This window comes from Petaurus breviceps, unplaced genomic scaffold (assembly GCF_028583685.1).
Source record: "Petaurus breviceps papuanus isolate PSGF00001 unplaced genomic scaffold, PetGlider_PUasm1.0 176, whole genome shotgun sequence".
NCBI classification, from domain to species: domain Eukaryota; kingdom Metazoa; phylum Chordata; class Mammalia; order Diprotodontia; family Petauridae; genus Petaurus; species Petaurus breviceps.
The window spans coordinates 12,826,290-12,848,465 of NW_027185771.1; the positions used below are offsets into that span (position 1 = coordinate 12,826,290).

Here is a 22,176-nt window from a genome sequence, read left to right on the forward strand (position 1 = left end):
GTGATGTTCCCAACAGTAACAGAGAAGTTAAGAAGAGGCTTTCACTCTTTAAAATGGGGGAAGTCCTTGATTTGTTGGCCCTGCCTCTATGGACTCTGACTTTGGTATATGATAGAACCTGAAAGAGAAGCCTATGGGAGCTACTCTGGAAACAACAAAAGAGTCACTATGAGAAACATAAAATTTGCCTAGAGAAGCAAAGCAACTCCCATATAGATGACAGTATTCCATTGACTTGATTACATTAAAGAAATTATTTCTTTCCAACTAACAAAACTTTCTTTTCTCTCCCTAGTTGTATGCGTTATACTGCTATAGACATGTAAATCAAAGTTGGCCAAGTTCAAAACGCAGACCTATGCCAACAGTCTGCAAAGCAGAGTCCTCTGCCATTTCTGACCACATTAAGAATGGCACCATTATATGCCAGGAACTCTCAGGACCTATTAGAAATAAATGATGCTATTCCTTCAGTGAAGGACAGCATGATTAGAGGATTATTCTCAGCATCATGAAGACCTGTGTTCAAATCTAACACATACCAGTAGTAAGACCCTGGTCAAGAAACTTAAACCTCACAGTGCCCTCACCCAACCCTCTAAGGGGAGCCACCAGTTTATACCAGAAAAGGTGGTTTCTACACTGATGAAATCACATATCAAGACCCTCCCCCAAATGTCTGCATCATTTTCTCATTCTTCTGAGGTTGCTCAAGATGTTAATGGCTTGTTACCCTTCAAAAACACACCCAGCCTAAAATATCCAAGAGGGGCTCTCTGATCCAACATATATTTATTATCATAAGATCATAGGGTTAGAGCTGGAAGGGATACCAGAGGCCATCTAGTCCAAACCCCTTATTTTATAGAGTAGGAAACAAAGTCTCAAAGAGGCATATCCAGCCCCAGCCTCTACCCTGAGCTTCAGATCCACATTACTCGTTGGTGTATTCAATAGATTCTATTGGATATTTCAAATTAGAAATCCCAGGAACATCTCAAACTCAACATGTCTAAAACAAAACTCATCAACTTCTCCCTTCCCCCACCCAAACCCTTCATTTCTTTAAAATTTCCCTACTTCTGTTGAAGATACCACCATTCTTTCAGCCCTCCAGGTCCCCAACTTCAGTACTATCTTAGACTTCTCATAATCCCTCACCACCCATCTCCAGTCAGTTGCCAAATCTTACCATTTATACCTTCACAATATCTCTTGTATCCTATCCGTTTTTGTCACTTACACAGCTGTCATGTTAGTTTAAGTCATTATCCTTCTCTTTGGTCTTCCTGCCTCAAGTCTCTCCCCAGTTCAGTCCATTCTACACTCTGCTGCCAAATGATTTACCTAAAGTATAGTTTTCATCATGCTACTCCCTTACTCAGTCCACTTCATTGGTTTCCTGTTACTCCATAATAAACTATGATCTCCTCTATCTAAATTTTAAAGTATTATACAATGAGGCCCCTACATATTTATTTTTTCCAGTTTCATTGGCCATTATTCTCCTCCTTGGATTCTGTGATCCAGACAAATGGTCTTCTCTCTGATCTTTACAAACAACTCTCAATCCCCCATCTCTAAGTCTTTACACTGGCTTTCCTACATGCCTGGAATGCATTCCTTCATTCTTTTCACTTCATAAAGTCCCTCTCTTCCTTTCAAGCTTCTCTTCCAGCCTAAGCACCATTTTCTGTATGAAGCCATTGCTATTCCCCTCAATTGCTGATGCCCTCCCTTTCAAACTATCTTGTGTTAAGCTATTTTGTTTATATATGTATTTATTAACTTTATATCTGTGCTATATGTATGTATACCTCTCCCTCATTAGAACGTTAGCTCCTCTGTGAATAGGTATTGTTGGGATTGCTTCATTCTTTATACATGTATCCCCTAGCAGAGAACCTGGCACACTCTAAGTCCTTAATACTTGTTGATTGATTGCCTACAGTCATACAAGTGGTAAATTATCAGAGGTAGGATTTGAATTTTGTGCTTTCTGACTCCGAGCTCAATACTCCATCCACTATATCATCTTGCTTGTTAAATACTTACCATGTCCTATGGGCTAGGGTCACAAAGACAAAATGAACAACAGTTCCTTCCCTCAACAAACTTACATTATATTGGGGTGATATCATTTTCAGTTGGGTCCAACTCCTTGTGATGCCTTTTGGGGTTTTCTTGGTGAAGATGCTGGAGTGGTTTGCTATTTCTTTCTCTAGCTCATTTTATAGATGATGAAACTGAGATAAACAGGGTTAAGTGACTTGCCCAGGGTCACACATATAGCAAGTGTCTGAGGCCAGATTTGAACTTAAATCTTCCTGACTCCAGGTTCGGCACTCTATCCACCATGCCAGTGAATAGCCTGAATTCATTCCTTTAAGTACTGAATGATTTGATCTCCTTACTGTTCAAAGAACTCTTAAAAGTCTTCTCCAAACAATTGGAAAGTGTTGGTTCTTTGGTGCTTAGCTTTCTTTATAGTCCAACTCTCACAGCTATACATTGCTACTGGAAAAAACATAGTTTTGACTATACAGACCTTTGTTGACGAGGTGATGTCTCTGCTTTTTAGTATGCTGTTCAGATTTGCCATAGTTTTCCTTGGAAGAAAGCTTTCCTTCCAAGGAACCAGGGTTTTTTTAATTTCATGGCTACAGTACCATCTGCAGTGATCTTTGAGCCCAAGAATATAAAATCTGACATTGCTTCCATTTCTTCTCCCTTTATTTGCCAGGAAGTGATGGGACCAGTTGCCAAGATCTTAGGATTTGTGGGGGGTTTTTTTAATGTTAAGCTTCAAGCCAGTTTTTACATTCTCCTCTTTCACCTTCATCAAGAGGCTTCTTATTTCCTCTTTACTCTCTGCCATCAGAGTGGTATCATCTGCATATCTGAGATTGTTGATCTTTCTCCTAGCAACCTTAACTCCAGCTTTTGATTCATTCAGCTTGGCATTTTGCATGATGTACTCTGCATATAAGTTAAATAAATAGGGAGACAACATGCAGCTTTGTCATACTCCTTTCTTGATCTTAAACCAACTAGTTTGTTTCATGTTAGGTTCTGTTGCTTCTTGACCCACATGCAATTTCCTCAGAAGACAAGTAAGATGATCTGGTACTCCCATCTCTTTGAGAACTTGCCATGTTTTGTTGCGATCCACACAGTCAAAAGCTTTAGTGTGGTCAATAAAGCAGAAGTAGATGGTTTTTTCTAGAACTACCTTGCTTTCTCCATAATCCAGGGAATCTTGGCAATTTGGTCTTTAGTTCCTCTGCCTCTTTGGAAACCCAGCCTAGTAGTTTTCAGTTCACATATTGCTTGAAGTCTGCCTTGCAGAATCTTAAGCATAACTTTGCTGGCATGTGAAATGAGTGCAAAAATTCTTTGGCATTGCCCTTCTTTAGGAGTGGGACATAAACTGATCTTTTCTAATCTGGTGGCCACTGTTGTGTTTTCCAAATTTTCTGGCATATTGAGTGCAGCAGTTTGACAGCATCATCTTTTAGGGTTTTAAATAGCTCAGCTGGGATTCCTTCCCCCACCCACTAGCCTTATTGTTAGCAATGCTTCCTAACACCCACTAGACATTCACGTGCCACAATTGATTTTTTTTGTCACTGGATCTGTGTTAGTAGAAGTGGTACCCATAACAGCAAAGTCATGGATGCATAAGTAAGTTTCTCTAATTAGGGAGGCAGTGGTATGTGAAAAGGGCATTGACTGAGGTCAGAGAATCTGGGTTTAAATCCTGCCCCTTACTACCTATGTGACCTTACATGTCATTTAGCTTCTCTGGGCCCCAGTTTCTTCATCTATAAAATGAAGGTGTTGGACTAGATGGTCTCTGAATCCCTTTTCATCTCTAGCTCTATGAGCCTATGAGCTAGACTAGGCAAATAGGACACACTTTTTCTGTGTCCTGTAATACCTGGTACAGAGCATATTGGCTTAATAGCTATTGATTGATTGATTAAAATAAGTCATGGTTAGAGTTATTTACAAAGCCATCCAGATGACTTCTCTGGGTTCTTAGCTTGTTCTGAATTGGGTGAGGAAACCTGAACCCCTGACATTAAGTGAGTGAGTCCAAACATGACACCAACTGTTTCATTCATCCATCTATTCATTCAGTTATTCTACAAGCATTGTTGGGGCACCTGCTATATGCCAAGGTACTATGGGAATACAAAGAAGGATTAAACATGGTTCCTACCCTTAAGAAGCCTACTATTAACAGGCACAGATAAAAGTTACCAATTTACTCTGGACATTTCTTTGTCATTATAAGTTGGCAAGCCAGCCTAGTTGAAACAGAAAGGCCACCTGAAGGAAAAACTAGAGGTGGCATGTGCCAAGCACATCAGACCCCCATCACAACCTTGAGTACTATCCTTCTCAAGCTCTGATGGACCCTGAACCCCAGAGCCTTGGGGCTAGCAGTGTCCCCCAAATCATCACACCTGTTTCTAACCCAATTCCATAGCTATCACTGAGGGAAGAAATCATTGTGGAGAAGGGCACATCTTCCTCATCACCACCAGCAGCAACTACTGTCCTTTTGCCCCCAATAGGCAAATAAGCAGAGGAATCCTAGGAGTGGCAGCTCATCACTAATGCCCAACCCCCTGGCTCCAGACTACCAGTCGCTCTTCCAGACCAGCCTTCATGGCCATCATCTGGGGGAGAAACTTTTGTAGAGAGGGGGGCAACTGTGCCTACTAACTGCCAACCAATTGTCACTCATGTGGCAGGAAAACCAGCCAAGCTGAAGCAACTGGGCCCATTCAGGGGAGACAGGAGGCAGCATATTCCAGGCATGTCCAGACACCATCATCACCTCGACCATCAACCCCACTTAGACCCTGATGGAGACAGCCTAGGACCTGAGCCTAAGAACCTCATGAATAATAATGCTTCCAGCCCAGTGGCCAGAGCCAACATCCTGGGAAGCAATCTCCATGGCGACATAGCCTGGCAACCGCTCATGCAGATGCTCCAGCCTCAGCTACCAAAGATCCAGAAAAAAAAAATTCTTGCTCCCCCCTCCCCAAGTCCTTGCATCGTCAAATAATTCAACAGCAGAAATGGATATCATTTTTACCAGTGGAAATGACATTGAAGAAGAGGCATTATCATCTGCCTTGTCCCTGAAGTCTAAGGACATGGGACTTTTCCATCTGACTTGCAGCTGAAACCTCTTTATATATTATCTCCCTCATCAAAATGTGACTACTTGAGATGGAGCATTATCTTATTTTTCAATTTGTATCCTCAGCTCTTAGTACACTTCTTTGTACATAGTAAGTGCTTAATAAATTCTTTTTTTCATCCATTCATTCATTCACAGAACAACAGCAAGGACAAAATCTTTGGTTTTTGTGGCACTGTGAACCCAGCCCAAATAGTTAAGCAAACTCTTTGCTTAGTCCTTTTTTCCTAAAGGAGGAAACATTGTTAAGGAAAGCCATTCTCCAAGGCATAGTTGTGATTCATCTTGCCAGCCCCCTCCTTCCTGGTCAGCCGGACAGGCGAGTTTACATGTTACTACAAAGCCAATAGGGAGCTAATTGATTGAGCAGGGGAGTCATATGATGAGAGCTGTGCATAAGGAAAATGATTTGGTAGTAGTGTATAGGATGGATTGGACTGGGAGAAATCCAAGGCAGGGAGACTGATTAGGAAGCTGCTGTAAAAACCAAGGAGGGAGGTAATGAAAACCTAAAGAAAAGTGGGAGTTATATAAGTTGAGAGAAGGCATAGCATGTGAGGGTAGAAATGACAAGGCTGGTAACTGATTGTAGAGGACTGGAACCAATGGAAGTGTGGAAGATGGGGAAGGTGGGTAGATTTCAATCAGTCAGTTAGCAAGGATTTATTAAGCGTGTATTATGTGCCAGGCACTATATGAAGACTGGGAATTCAAAGAAAGGCAAATACATGGTCCTGGCCCTCAAGAAGCATACATTTTAATTTTAGTTCAATTAAAGGAAGCACTTGCTTCCAGGATTATGGAGTTGTTTCAGAAGAGGCTGGAAAACTGTCTGCCTGCACAGCTCCTGTACTGGGTTACAAGTTGCACCAGATGGCTCCTGAGGTCCCTTCCAACTTGAAGAACCCATGCTACATTATCAGTACCTGCAAGAATAGACGTGGTTCTTGCGGACACTCCTCCGGAAGAATCCTTTACATCCATCACAGCTGGAGGCCCCATAGTGTTTGCCTGTAGCACGATCCCCACAGATGGAACAGAGAGAATTAATTCCATTAGTCAGCAACCTGGCCTGGCTGGGTTCTGGTGACGTGGCCTCTGGGGGGCTTAGGCCCGAGTCTTTGTGTCCTTTAAAATGAAGAAGGAAGAAGAATAAAAAGGAGAAAATGAAACCCAAGTAACAGAGGCCATCCCTTTGGGTCCTGTTCATCCATCTAGGCTTTGTTCCTTATAAATAACATGGCCTCTCTTCTCCTATTCTAGTTAGCTCTTTAAAGAGAGAAGCTTAAGAGGGGGCAGAGTCAAGATGGTGGAGAAGAAGCAGGACCTCCCCACTGCTCCAGCTTCCACCTTCCCCAATCCATGTAAAAAGGGGACTCTAAACAAACTTTGGAGCTGCAGAACCCACAAAATGACACAGAGAAGCTAACCTCCTGCTGAGAACAGCCCGGCAGGCCGGCAGGAATCAGCCAGCACAGTGCTCTGGGAGCTGAGCCCAGGCCCACGTGAGCTGAGGCGTTAGCCCCAGGGCAGGCCTGACTAGCCACCAGCTGGAGGGACTCCAGATCAGTAGCAGCTGTGTCCGTTTCCAAATTTATCAACACATAGATGCGAAGGACAAAGTGAGAGGTCAGTGCAGTCTGGACTTTGGGACCCAGTAAGTGGGAGTGCATGGCTTTTGCCCCTGGGGTGAGAAGCTGCTGAGATGTGGCACAGCCAGCCAGTGCCTGTGGAAGCTTCAACTCCTTGCCTGCAGTGTAGAGGGACCAAGCACCAGTCTGAGGGGTAATCGCTCTTGCTTTAACTTTCTTGGATCTGGATTGCAGTCTACGGTGGAGGTCCTGGGATGTGTGTCCAGCTTGCCAGAGCATGTGGAGACCTCAGAGAGTGCACCCATCTAATACCTCTGGCAGCTGAGAAAACCCCAGCATTTGGGACGAAAGCTCCCTTTTCTGGTGGCAGAGTCCTACTGTGGCAAAAAGCCCAGGGGTCAAGTGACTGAGGGGCAACATGACCAGGCAAAGGAAACAAAGCAGACAGAAGATTCCAACATTAAACTCCTATTTTGGGGACAAAAAGGAGCAAAGCATGGAACAGGAGGAAGACAGTGAAGTCGGAACTCCTGCACCAAAAGCTTCAAAGGAAAATACGAGCTGGTTACAGGCCATAGAGGACCTTAAGAAGCAGATAAGAGAAGTGGAGGAAAAATTGGGAAGAGAAATGAGAACAATGCAAGAAAATTACGAAATGAGAGTCAACAGCCTGACTGAGGAAAATAATACCTTAAAAAATAGACTAACTCAAATGGCAAAAGAGGCTCAAAAAGGCAATGAGGAGAAGAATGCCTTAAAAAGCCGAATTTGCCAGATGGAAAAAGAATCTCAAAAGCTCAATGAGGAGAATCATTGCTTCCAAATTAGAATGGAGCAAATGGAAGCTAATGACTTCATGAGAAATCAAGATGCTGTTAAACAGATCCAAACAAATTAAAGAACAGAAGGCAATGTGAAATGTCTTATGGGAAAAACCACTGACCTGGAAAATAGATCCAGGAGAGATAATTTATAAATTATTGGACTACCTGAAAGCCACGATCAAAGTAAGAACCTAGAAATCACCCTCCAGGAAGTTCTCAAAGAAAACTGCCCTGATGTTTTAGAACGAGAGGGCAAAATAGAGGTCGAAAGAATCCACTGATCACCTCCTGAAAAAGATCCCAAAAAGAAAACTCCTAGGAATATTATAGCCAGGTTCCAGAATTCCCAGATTAAGGAGAGAATATTACAAGCAGCCAGGAAGAAGCAATTTGAATATTGTGGAAACACAATCAGGATAACCCAGGATCTGGCAGCTTCTACACTGAGGGATCAAAGGGCTTGGAATATGATATTCTGGAGGTCAAAGGAGCTGGGATTAAAACCAAGAGTCACCTACCCAGCAAAACTGAGTATCATGTTTCAGGGGAAAATATGCTCATTCAGTGGAATAGAGGACTTTCAAGCACTCTTGCTGAAAAAAACAGAGTTGAATAGAAAATTTGACATTCAGATACAAAGAAGCAAGAGAAGCATGAGAAGGTAAACAGGGAAAGGAAATCATAAGGAACTTATCGAAGTTGAACTATTAACATTCCTACATGGAAAAACAATAATTGTAACTTATGAAACTTTTCTCAGTAGTTGAAGGAAATAGAAATATATATATGTGTGTGTGTGTGTGTGTCTATATATGAGTGTATATGGGTATATGAATACATATGAGAATGTGTGTATATATGTTTACAGGTATACATAGATAGAGGGTACAGGACCAATTTAACAGGAAGGGATGATACTTAAAACGTGAAATTAAGAGGTGAGAGAGGAATATAATGAGGAGATGGGGAGAGAGAGAATGGGGTGAACTATCTCATATAGAAGAGGCAAGGGAAAATGGTTACAATGGAGGGGAAGAGTAGGAAGGCAGAAGGGAATGGGTCAACCTTATTCCCATTGAATTTGGCTTGAGGAGGGAATGAAATACGCACTAAATAGGGTATATCATCTTCCAGGAGAGTAGGGGGGGAAGGGGATGAGAGGGGGGATGATGGAAGGGAGGGCAGGCTGGGGGGAAGGGAAGTTGGAAGCACCCACTTTTGAAAAGGGACAGGATCAAAGTAGAGAACAGAACAAGTGGGAGGTGGGATAGGAGGGAGGGAAATATAGTCAGTCTTTTACAATATATCTACTATTTTATTGTTTTGCATTAGCCACACATGTACAACCTATACTGAACTGCTTATCTTCCCAGTAAGGGTGGGTGACAAGGGAGGAAGGGAATGAATCTGGAATTCAAAGTTTTAAAATAACATACTCAAATATATATATATATACATATATATATATATATATACTATTATTAATACTATTTTACATGTAATTGGGAAATAAGATATACAAGCACTGGGGCATAGAGATCTACCATGCCCTACTGGAAAAGTCGAAAGGGATATGGGAGAAAATATGGGAGAGAGCAGATTGGAGGATATCCTGTGGGACTGCTATTTTGGGGCGGTGCGTAGGGGAAAAACAGGGAGAAAATTTGTAACTCAAAATCTGGTGGAAATGAATGATGTAAATCAGAAGTTAATAAAGCATTTGGAAAAAAAAGAGAGAGAACCTTAAAATCTTGGCATTTCCTGACAGTAACCTCCAAAAATTGATGCAGTTTGTGCATGCTGGCAGAATCATCTTTTCAATGCACAGACCTGATTGAACCACTAGCCTCCTACCAAATCTTCAATTGCTCCTTATTGTATAAAGAATTAAGTCCAGTTGTACATTATGACCAAATTAGAGTCCTATAAATTGTTTATCTACAGGTAGTTTATTCCTGGTACTGACCCCTGACTCTTCTCAGGCCCTCTTTTTCTTTTTGGGCTTGATTGACTCCCTCGCCTGCATTCACTTTGATAGGTGGGGATGGTGTCCCTAGAACGTTGACTACTCTGCTACAACTCCCCGAATTCTAAAGGTAATCCAGGTATGTATGCAGAGAGGGAACATTTCTCCTTCTAACCATCATAGCTACTGAATCCCCATTGATGTATTTCCCATTTGGATAAAATCAGTCACAATGACACAATGTCTCTCAAACACGAAACATTTACTTAACAAAAAGGCAAAGCAGAAATAATCACAACTTTTACACAATAGGAGATAAGAGCAGAAATAATTGTAACATTTACTCAATGGAAGGCAAGAACAGGAATAATTAAGAAATAAAAGTATATTCAGAAACCTGGGTCATACTCTCCTATCACTGCACACAGTGTCCATGGGAGGGCTGGTGCATACATTTACAGAAATCTAGCACGGAGGAACATGAATAGGTAAACCCACTCGTGTGGGGGAGGGGAGGGGGTGTGCAATTTGCAAGTCTGGATTGTGGTACTTGATGTTTTGGGGTTTGTCAGAGAACAGTTTGAGAGAACAGCAGAGAACAGCACTCCCTGTGCAAAAATGATTTTCTGCTATTCTCAGGCTGCTGAAGCAGTAAAAAAAACAAAAACAAAAACAAAAAAACTCTTTTAACACACAGCCACCCTTGGCAGAGTGCTGAGAAAATGTTATGCTTCTTCAGTGACAAGCAGTGCCCTTATACCAGAGAATTGCCAAACACCTCAAATCTCCTTTGTCACTCTGAGTAGGAGTTTCTCCCTCGAAAGTTATAGGCAGCAGCTGGGCCATCCGGCCTTTTTCCAATCAATTTTTTCAATAGCAGGAAATTCTCCTTTGTCCAATGGGGTTTTAGCAAACCAGGCTTCTTCTCATAGCAAAGCAGATTCAAAGTCTGTTCTTCCTGTTCTGTTTCTTCCTCTCAAATTGTCAAGGGCAGTAGGTCACAGCCCCTCCAGAAAGATTTCCCTTTCTGGAATCCTCTTGTGCTCAGTCCCTTCCTCTCCCATGGCCTCTATTTACTCATCTGTAAAATAGGGCTGGTAGTCAAAGCAACCTTGATCTTTTCTCTTCCCTTTGATAAGTATGATTTGCACATTCATCTCTTAGAGCTCTGAAGAGCACAGTGACCCAGCTACATATGTGGCCACAGATATGCTGACATAAATAAGATTTACTTTTGCCCAACAGGCTCAGTATGTCCCTTGCACAGTGACCTCTGTGCCTCTGTGATAGAGGAGTCAGTACCTGCTGTGGCATGAGAAAGAAGCAGAGAAGCATGGCTTCTCTCCCTTAAGGGTTAAACCTTTTTTGTTACAGGTCAGCAGTCTTAGAAAGTTACCTATAAGGCAGGGGCTCCTCTGTCTGGGCATAAGGGAGTCTAGAATCTTCTCCCAAAAAGTGAAAAGTTCAGATTCTTGCTTGTTCCACTGACTGACTGTCCCAGTGGACTGACCTGACCCGTTGTCTGGGTGTCGGCTTGGACAGACCCTCTGTTGGCCTGGAGGCTTCTGTTCTAATAAAGCACAGAGCAATGTCCATTCAGGAAAAACAGCCCAGCTCCTGTGGCTCAAAGAAACCTGCCAACCAAACTGTGCCACAAAAACTCACTTTTCTTCCCCCCACAAAAATGGGGAAAAGCCAAAATTCACAGCTTTAATTTTAGCTCCTAAATTGCCTGTGCACCTCTCCCAACTGCCGGGAACTCAAGAGACTTGGTCCAACATTTGGTAAAGGTGATGGCAGAGGTTTCCACTGGCCTGAATGGGCTTTAAAGATGCTGCCCAAGCAGAAGACACTTCAGTCTCTGTTGCTTTAACAATTCAGTTAAACAAACACTAATTTATTAAACAACAACTGTGTGCAGTGTGACATAGTGGAGAGGAAAGTGACCTCAGAGTAAGGAAGACCTGAGTTTGAGTGCTGCTGATGATTCATACTGACTGTATTGCCCTAGGCAAGTCATTTTGTCTTTTGTTTCTCTAGGCAAGTCTCCAAGACTAAGCTGCCAGGGATAAATGCTAACTTGCATTGGTCAAGGGAGTTTTTCCATCTGCAAGTTTCCTATCAATGAAATTGTCCTGGGATAGTACTTGTACAAGGCAAAGAGGCGGCCAGAGATTAATGGAATAGAGAGCTGGTCTCCAAGTCAAAAATGAGGTTCAACTCATCCCTCTGACACACACTGGCTCTGTGACCATGGGCAAGTTCCTTAACTTCCTAGTTCTCTAGGTAACTTTCTAGACAAGTGCCACTTATCTGCCTCAGAAGAAGAGTTTACTCATCAGGAGTTCCCTCCATGTTGGAAATCACAGATTCAGTCTTCTGTGCCTCCTCCAAATGGCCTCCAGTTGGGAGATGAACCCAAGGCTGGTCAAACTTCATCCCCATTCCTGGTTGAGCTTCTCATTCCCAGGACTTGGATCCCTTGACTCATTTGCCTTCTTATGCTGCAACTTCCCTTTTTCCATCTCCCTTTTATGTGTTGGCTCCCTAAATTAGAATGTAAGCTCCAGGAGGGCAGGGATTACCTTTCTTTTGGCTTATATCCCTGGTGCTTAGCACACAGTCTGGCATATAGTAAATGCCTAATAAATACATATTTCCTGCCCATAAAAGGCACTGTGCTTGGTGCAGGAATGACAGAAATGAGCAAGATAGGAACTGTGGTGGCCTAGTATTAGAGAACCCTGGTTCAAATCTCAGCCTGCTTTGACCTTGGCTAAGTAGTTTTTCCTTTATAGGCTTGAGTTACCAATGAGGGGATTAAAGGAGATGAATTCTGAGATACCTTCTGGTTCTGCCATTCTTTGATTTTATGACATAGTGCCTATCCTCAAGAAGCTTACAATCAAATACTCGGCCACATGAGTGTACTATGTTTGTCTAATCACAATAGTACAAAATATACCTCTCTGATCCTTCACTAATTAAATTCAACAAATATTTATTAGACCATCATATTAAGCCCATTGGTAGACATCAGTCAGTCAGTCAGCCAATAAGCATTTAAGTACCTCTCATGAACCAGACACTGAATTAAGCATCGAGGAATGCAAAGAAAGATCAGATGTGACTCCTTCCTTGAGGAGTTTATAGCCTAATGGGGGAACACAATATTCATAACTGGGAAGGCAAAAATGAAAAGTAATAACAAGAGACCTCCCCTCAAGGAACTTACATTCCACTGTACTGGAGGGAAAATGACATGTATGTGCACTAAATATGATACAAAGTAGAAGATAATGTAGGCAAAGGAGAGAAAAAAATCTGAGGGAGAAAACACATTCACTTCAATGTGTGGGTGTATGGGTGGTGGTGACAGGCAAGACTTCCTAGAGGAAGTGGCACCTGGGTTGGGCCTGGAAGGAAGAAAAGTTCTATAAAAGTGAGTATATTCTAGGCATGAGCAATGACCCGAGTAAAGTTAGGATATGGTTGGATGAGTTTGACTGGAATATAGAGTCCATCCAGGTGAGTAAAGTGAAACAAATTTGAAAATGTAATTTAGGACCAGATCTTGAAGGACTTCAAAAACCAGGTAAAGGAGTTTACATTTTACCAGGGGCAGCTAGGTGTTGAAGAGAATAGAGCGCCGACCCTGGAGTCAGGAGGACCTGAGTTCAAATCCGGTCTCTAGATACTTAGCACACTTACTAGCTGTGTGACCTTGGGCAAGTCACTTAACCCCAATTGCCTTGCCTTCTCCCCTCTAAAAAAAAAAAAGGAGTTTACATTTTATCCTATGGAGGAAAAAAAGATCCCATAGGAAAAAGGGAACCTCTGAAGGACCAGGGGTCATAGAATCATTGTCATAGAGCTGGAGGGGCCTTTAGTAGTCATCTAGTTCAACATCTCCATTTTACAGATGAGAAACCTGAGGTCCAGTGAGGTTAAATGATTTCCTCTGGATCTTATAGCTATTAAATGGCAGGCCCAGGCCCAGGTCTCCTTACTTCTATCCCAGGGCTCTTTCCATGGTGTTCCTTAACCCTTTTCTCACCGAAAGTTAGTCAGAGAATTTTCCTGTGGGAATGCATTGCCAGTTGTATCATTCAAGTAGAGTAGAAATCAAGATTTGTCCAAGACCCAATTTTTCTGGACTACGTCTATGTAATGGAATGAGGGTTACCTGCATGTAGCGGTTGCCAGCTGTTTTTCCTAGAAGAGGATCCCATTTAAAATCCAAAGCCCTACCCAGACTGCTTCCCCATGCTCTCATTGCTTTCCCTTCCTTCAAAGACACACTGTCAAACAGAAGCCGCAGGGTGGGGGAAGGGGTAATGGGGGTGGAGGTTGCCTGACCTTAGCTTCAAAACAAAATCTATTAGGAAATTTCCAAGAGAGACCCTTCTTTTCCCTCCCTTTTGGCCACCCCCTCCACCAACCTGTCTGAAGTCCAAAGCCAAATAGTGCTTGGCCCGGGGAGGAGGGTCAGCCTTTAAGCTCAAAGAATGTTGTTTTCCTAGCCAAGCCCAAAGGGCCCAGAGAGCAAGGGATGCTGGACAAAGAGAACTTGGTTTCAAATTTTATTTTGGCTTGTGAAATGTAGGCTGTCATTACAAACCTGGGGAAGTGCTTTAAAACGCTGACTTACTTTGATAATGGCCGTTTAAATGCTCTCTTGAAACACAGTTCCACCCCCTCCTCCCCCTTCAACAACAGCTGGTTCCTACTACTTTGAAAACTCTTTGAGTTGAAGAGGATTTCTGCTAGGGTAATTGGGTCAAGGGCTTTGAAATAGGTATGTTCCCATTAGGCCCGAGCAGATGGAATGAATCTTAGCTGCTCTTTTGTTTTCAAGTGACAAGGGGTCTCCCCAAATATGTCAGTTTTTTAACATATGCACTGAAGTGAGATGTATGGCTTGAAAACACAAACCTGTTTCATTTATGGCATTGTTCCTTTAAAAGTCAGAAGACCTGTGTTTGAGTCTAGGCTCTTCTACTTATTAGATAAGTCTATTGGAAGTTGGGAGTGAAATGCATTTCTGCTCCTTGCTGGTTTAGTGCCTGAGCCCCCATTAGTGTGCTTCCTATTTACACAAAATCAGTCACATTGACACCACTGACCCTTAAACATGAAACATTTACTTAATGATAAAGCAAGAAAAAAAAGAATCATAGCCTTTACCCAATAAAAGGTAGGAATAAGAATAATCACAACATTTACTCAATAGAAGGCAAGAGCAGGATTAAACAAAATATAAAGTGCAGCCATAAACCTAGGTGACACACTCTCTCACCCATGTACACAGAAACCTTTGTGACCTTCTGGTCCAATTTCATCATATTGTAGTTGAGGAAACTGAATCCAGGGAGGGGAAGGAACTTTCCTAAAGTCCACATGTAGTAAGTGGCAGGATTGAGATTTAAATCCATGTCTTCTGATTATAAACAACACACCAGCAGTCCAAGTTCACAGAAGTAGTAAGCAGGAGAATTGACATTAGAACCCAGGTCTCCTGATATACCACATTAAGTTCTCCTTCCACTCTGCCTCTCTGTTGGCTTCTCTGAGACCCTGAGCAAGTCACATATGTCTGAGCTTCTATTTGTTCATTTGCAATATGGAAATAATAATCCCTGTTCTGCTTCATGGAATTGATCCAAGAATCAAAAGAGGAAATGGCCTTAGAGATACTTTGTAAGCATTCTCAGGGCTTTTAAGATGCTATACAATTATGTTTCCTAGAGTGCTTTGTCTAGGTTTGTCCTTTTACCCCATTACATTCTATCCTGTACTATACTTATCTGGATACAAGTCATATCCTCTCCCAGTAGACTATAAAGTTCCTAGAAAGCAGGGAATATATAGGTTTTTTTAAATCTTTAGATCTTTAGCACATAGCATGGTGTCTTATGCAAAGTAAGCATCTATTAAATGTTTGTTAAGTTTAATTGAATCAACAATTTGTCTTTTCCCAGAATCTTTCTTTAGGGAAAATTGGGATTAATATACTGTGTGAACAAGCCTGTGCCTAAGAAGGGCATATATAGCAGCCCAAGGCTATTTCTAAGATACTGTGACTAGGGCAAATAATACAAATATCTAATATTTGTAACCAAAGTAATTTGGTTAAAATTTTAAAAAAATATTACCTGTTAAAGGACCCTTAGTTCAACTCCCTCTCATTTTACAGAGAATAGAACTAAATTCTAGGAATAACCTGCCTAAGGTTTCATAGGGAATTAACATCAGAGCCTAAGTAGAACCTCGGTATCTTGACTTAAAATTCAGTGTTTTCCCTTCTCCGCACAGCTTTCTCAATATTGACTTTATCATTTTGTCAAGATCTAGCCCTGAAGGAATAGAACATATACTTCTAAAACAGCTTCTCTTAATGTTTTGCCCAGTTAAGTCAGAGAGCCAACTGAGATCCAGCAGCTGTGTTCAAAACCCAGTAATTCATTTTGGGTAAGGTCACAAGTGTCACACATTTGACATGAGATAAAGATTTTGACAGCCACTTCCTCTTTAGGGATCTCTCCTCCCCTCTGCTTTCAAAATGGACCTCAGACACATTTGCTTTCAAACCGGAGCTCATTCCATACAAAGACAGAATATGGGAGCCAGGAAAACCCTTAGTGATCATCTAGTTCAACCCTCTCAACTTACAGATGAGAAAACCAGAATAAAGTGATTTAGGGCAGCTAGCTGGCACCGTGAATAGAGTGCCAGGCCTGGAGTTAAGAAGACCTAAGTTTAAATCTGGTCTCAGAAACCAGCTGTGTGACCCTGGGCAAATCATTTAACTCTGTTTGCCTCAGTTTTCTCAATTGTAAAATAAACTGGAGAAAGGAATGGCTAAACCACTCCAGTGTCTTTGAAAAAACAAAAAAAAACAAAAACCCAAATGGAATCATGAAGAGTTGGAAACAAATGAACAAGAACACCAAAGCCCCCCCCCCCGCCGTTTTCTTTCTCCCTACCATTCCTTCTCCTTTCTCCCTATTCTCTGAATGACCTATTTCTTTGACAAACTACAATTCTGAAAAGTTTTGTTTCTGTGAATTGTTGGACTTGGGAGTCTAAATCATGATAATAGCCAGCATTTATATATAGCACTTTAAGGTTTCGAGCACAATTTCTAATTACTATCTCATTTTATCATCACAACAACCCATTTATTATCCCTGTTTTTACAAATGGGGAGACTGAGGCAGACAGAGATTAGTTGACATGCCCAGACTCACACCGCTGGTAAGAGTTTGAGGCTGGATTTGAACCCAAGCCTTCCTGCCTCCAGGTCTTGTGCTCTATCCACTGATCCACCTAGCCTCTGTTCAAGTCCAGGGACCTCCCCCTGCTAATTGTGAGACTCTGAGCAAGTCCCATCATCTACCTGAAACTTAACTTCCTCATCATAAAAATAACACCTTCACTCCCTTCCTCATCAGGTTGTTGTGATCGAAATATTTTGTCAAATGCAAAGCTCAGTAGAATGGCCCAGACTCCATGATCTCTGGGGCTGATCCTTCAACCTCTCCCATCTGCCTCCTTCAGTCTCCTCTACCCACCTTTTTCTTTTTTAATGTAAAATGTTTTAGTTTCTTTATGCAAATTCTACAAGGACATACACCTATTCTACTGGTCAGCATTCTGAGGATTCCATCCAAGCCTCTCAAAATCCCAGGAGAAAGATAAGAGGAGACGCCATTTTGGTTTTTGAGAACAACTTGTGACAACAAGTAGAGATTGTAAAATTCATTTTTCAGACATTTTTTCCAAGTTATAGGGAAAATAGCAAAAGCTTATCAGAAGCAACTAGGTAGTGCTGTAGGTGCTGAATCTGGAATCAGGAAGACCTGAGTTCAAATTCTGCCTCAGTTTCTGTATGATCCTAGGCAGGTCATTTAACCTCCCCCAGCCTAATTCCTTATCTGTAAAATGGGGATAATGATAGCACTTATCCACCTACCTCCTAGGGTCATTGTGAGAATCAAATGAGATAATATTATCATATATTACATATATTATTATGAAAACATGTATGTACGCATACATGTATATATACACATATGTATACATATGAAAATGTGTATATATACATATAGATGCATATAAATATGTATCAATATGTATACATATTATGAAACAGCCCTAGGAGATATGTGATGTTAGTATGGTGTTTTGCAAATTTTCAAGTGCTTTATAAATATTAGCTGTTTGTTACTTTGCATTTCTTTTTTTGTGCACAGGATAGAATGTAAGTTCTTTGAAGACAGGGTCTGTTTCATTTTTGTTTTTGTATCTCTAGCATCTAACATAGTTCCTGGTAAATAGTAGGGGCCTAATATATACTTGATTATGTAAATGTTGGCCAGTGAAACAGTCTACTCATCTTTTCTGTGAAATACCCTGAGAAGCCCTATGACCAAATTGAAAGGGATACATGTGTACCTTTCAAGATTTACCCCTCTGCTTCTCTCTGCCTCCTACTACCTAAGCTGCAGAAGGACCTTGGATGCAAAGGGAAAGCTAGCCAAGTAGATCAAACATCCGATTCAAGCAAGAATAATCACACGATTCTAAAAGTTAATTTTAAAAGGAATTTGGAAGCCAAAGGCCGATGGAATCCCAAGCTTGGGAAGAAGACTCAAACAACCTGTGTGATTCAGGGAGTTCACTCTGTTCTCTTGCAGATCTCCTGTCCTTAATGGCAGCAGGGTATCTAGTCTGGGATGGTGATCTGGCAGTCATTCTATCTGAAAGCTAGCCTGGATGGGTCTGGCACTGACCATGTCACCCCAAGCAAATCATCTCCACTCTCTGAGCTTCAGTTCCCTCATTCATAAAATGGAGTCAGTGAGCCCTGCCTTTCCTCCTTCCCAGGGATATTGTTAGGATCCAGTTCAATAAACATTTATTGAGCACCTGCTATATACAAGGCAAACAAAGATAAAATGAGATCGTGAAAGTGAAAGCTGCTTATAAATTATAAAGGGCTGTATAAGGTACCGTAGCCAGAAAGAACCTTGGAGATTGCCTTACCCAATTTTGTGTCCTGGACCCCTTTGGTGGTCTGGTGAATCCTATGGACCCCTTCTCAGAATAATATTTTTAAAAATACATGGGATGGAAAGTAAACCAATTATATTAAAATACAGTTCTTATCATGTTTTTTTTAAAAAACAGGTTCACGAGCCCCAGATTAAAAACCCTTCGTCTATTCTAGTCCAACCCTTTCATTTTATAAAGGAGGAAGCAGAGCTAGAGAGAAATTACTTGTCTAATGTCATACAGTTTCAATGTGGCAGAGCCCATTTTCTTCAACATTTCTTCAAAAACCCAACTGGAAAGGTGGAGGAGAATAGACAATATTGTTGAATATTGAGGGGCAAGAGGCCTGGCTTCCATGTTCTGACTCCCCTTTTTATTATACCAGCCCATGAATCAGTCAATAATAAACACTTATGAAGTGCCTACTATGTACCAGGCAAGGGGCCAAGCATTGGGGATACAAGAAAAGCCGAAGACTTGAGGATGAGGTAACAGAGCAGGCTTCAGTCCGACAGCAGATGGTGGCTGACTGTGGGGATTTACTGTATACAGCTAATTAGTGAGAGAACACAGACCCCAGTGCAACTTTTTGGCCCCGAATCCAGGGTTTTTTTCCTCTACTCTTTTCCCCAAAAGATGGTCCTTTGTTCTGCCTGCCACTTCTAGGTCCTCTGTTTCCTGCTTCCATTTCCCATTCCCCAAAAAGGGGAACTTGTGAGTAGAGACCTCACCTCAGATCTATTCTCTGGGGAGACTGAACTATCTTTGCCACCTTAGGCAAATCACTCTTCTTTTCATTCTCCTCTTCTGTGGAACAAGAGGGTTGGACTAGATCAGAGGCATCGCATCCTAGTGCTGACCAACCAGATTAAAGTATAATTGGGAAATATTGAACAAAATAAATAAAAACATAATAGAACATAGATAATGTTAATATGAGGTTTTCTAAGTCAGTATGTGACTACAGGGATCTTTATGTAAAACTTAGAGGTCTTATCCCTAATTGACTTTGACACCACTGAACTCCAATATGTCTAAGGTCCCTTCCAGGACTGACATTCCATGAAAAGCTAATGATGTTCAGTAAGGTCCCAGGAAACATTGTTATGACCTCTACAGGGGCAATTACAAAGTGGCTACATCCCCCAGATGCTAGATGCTCATCTGGATGAACAGCCTAGAGTATAATTAATCATCCAGAGATCTGGACCAGAGAATGTCAAACAGCTGGCCATTCAATCGCATTCCCTACAATCTCCCCACATCTCCCTTGGGTGACATCTGGCTCTGTATCTACTGATTCAGCTGGTGACCTCTCAATGGGTGGGGAGGGGGGAGGAGGGAGCCAGTGGCCACAGAGGACTTAAGGAATGTCAGTCAATCCTGAGACCCTGGCAGTGGGACCCATGGAAAGTTCTTTTTTTAAAATGCTAGACAAAGATTTACTTCAACTGAAGGGAGACCTTCATGGCTTTTTAGCAGATACCCATAAAATAGCCCTGCCTCTATCCACTTATAGTACTTCTGTTTGCAAACAGAACCAGTGCTGTGGCCTCACTTAAAATATCAAATGATGTAATTATAGGGCTCTTGGAAGTTACTTATAATTAGTTGGATTATAGGTTGTGCGAGCCAGGAGTTCTAAAAAGCCATTACTGGGGGTGACCATGAAGGAGGGTTGCAGGCTTACCCATTTTAAAGGTAGGAGACGTAAAGAGGGAAGAGTAATATTTGTCCAGTCATGGTTTATCCATGTTGGTATGGGTTGGGGACTCAGTTTTCCAACATAACTGAATTTTCAAGAGAGCCGTCGCTTACCCTCTTAAAGAGCTTTCTTAAAAAAAAAAAATTTTTGTATGGAACTCTATCTAAACTATTATCTCATTTCCTTCTTGAACAGAGGACTGTGATCTCCACTGCCCAATTTCCCACCTCCCTCCTAATCTTGGTTACATTGGCTTTATTTGTACAGAAACTTTTCAATTTCATGTAGTCAAAATTATCCATTTTATATTTTATAATGTTCTCTAATTCCTGTTTCATCATAAAGTCATTCCCTCTCCACAAGTCTGATAGGTAAACTATTCCTTGTTTTAGCAGACTGCTTACAGTATCAACCTTTATACCTAGATCATGAACCCATTTAGACTTTATTTTGGTATATGGTGTTAGATAATGGTCTATGTCCAGTTTCTGCCATACTATATTCCAGTTTTCCCAGAAGTTTTTGTCAAATAGTGAGTTCTTATCCCAAAAACCAGGGTCTGGGGGTTTATCAAACAATACATTACTGTAGTCGTTGACTTCTGAATCTCGTGTACCTAATCTATTCCATTGATCCACTCCTCTATTCCTAAGCCAGTACCAAGTAGTTTTGATTACTGCTGCTTTATAGTACAGTTTGAAATCTGGTAACGCTAGTCCACCTTCCCTAGCATTTTTTTTTTTCATTAATTCCCTTGATATTCTGGACCGTTTATTCTTCCAGATGAATTTTGTTACTATTTTTTCTAATTCTATAAAGTAGTTTTTTGGTAAATTAATTGGTATGGCACTAAATATATAATTTAATTTAGGTAAAATTGTCATTTTTATTATATTAGCTCGACCCAGCCATGAGCAATTGATATTTTTCCAATTAGTTAGATCTGACTTTATTTGTGTGAAAAGTGTTTTGTAGTTATGATCATACAGGTCCTGGGTTTGTTTTGGCAGGTAGATTCCCAAATATTTTATAATGTCTACAGTAACTTTAAATGGGATTTCTCTTTCTACTTCTTGCTGTTGAGTTTCATTGGAAATATATAGGAATGCCGAGGATTTATGTGGGTTTATTTTATATCCTGCAACTTTGCCAAATTTATTTATTGTCTCAAGCAGTTTTTTACTTGATTCTCTAGGATTCTCTAAGTATATCATCATATCATCTGCGAAGAGTGATAGCTTGGTCTCCTCTTTGCCTAACTTGATTCCTTTGATTTCTTTTTCTTCTCTAATTGCTACTGCTAACATTTCTAGTACCAGATTGAATAAGAGGGGTGATAGTGGACACCCTTGTTTCACCCCTGATCTTATGGGAAATGCTTCCAGCTTCTCCCCATTGCATATAATACTTGCTGATGGCTTTAAATAGATGCTACCTATTATTTTAAGGAAGGCTCCATTTATTCCTATACTTTCTAATGTTTTTAATAGGAATGGATGTTGTATTTTGTCAAAAGCCTTTTCTGCATCTATTGAGATGATCATGTGGTTTCTGCTAGTTTTATTGTTGATATGCTCAATTATACTGATGGTTTTCCTAATATTAAACCATCCTTGCATTCCTGGAATAAATCCTACCTGATCAAAGTGTATTATTCTTGAGATAAGTTGCTGTAGTCTTTTGGCTAGTATTTTATTTAGAATTTTTGCATCAATATTCATGAGGGAGATTGGTCTATAATTTTCTTTCTCTGTTTTATCTCTTCCTGATTTAGGTATCAGTACCATATTTGTGTCATAAAAAGAATTTGG

General features: G+C 41.1%; 1 protein-coding gene and 1 pseudogene across 1 annotated transcript in view; both read right to left on the reverse strand.

Annotated features, from left to right (window-relative positions):
- Positions 1-22,176, reverse strand: part of LOC138159358 (centrosomal protein of 19 kDa pseudogene) — a 300,984-nt pseudogene that overhangs the window by 233,712 nt on the left and 45,096 nt on the right.
- The window catches only part of LOC138159356 (hepatocyte nuclear factor 4-beta-like), an 82,395-nt gene that overhangs the window by 45,014 nt on the left and 15,205 nt on the right, over positions 1-22,176 (reverse strand). The window contains exon 2 of the mRNA XM_069085631.1: positions 6,148-6,349. Within this exon, the coding sequence (XP_068941732.1) occupies positions 6,148-6,349 (202 nt within the window). The remainder of the gene's footprint in view (positions 1-6,147; positions 6,350-22,176) is intronic.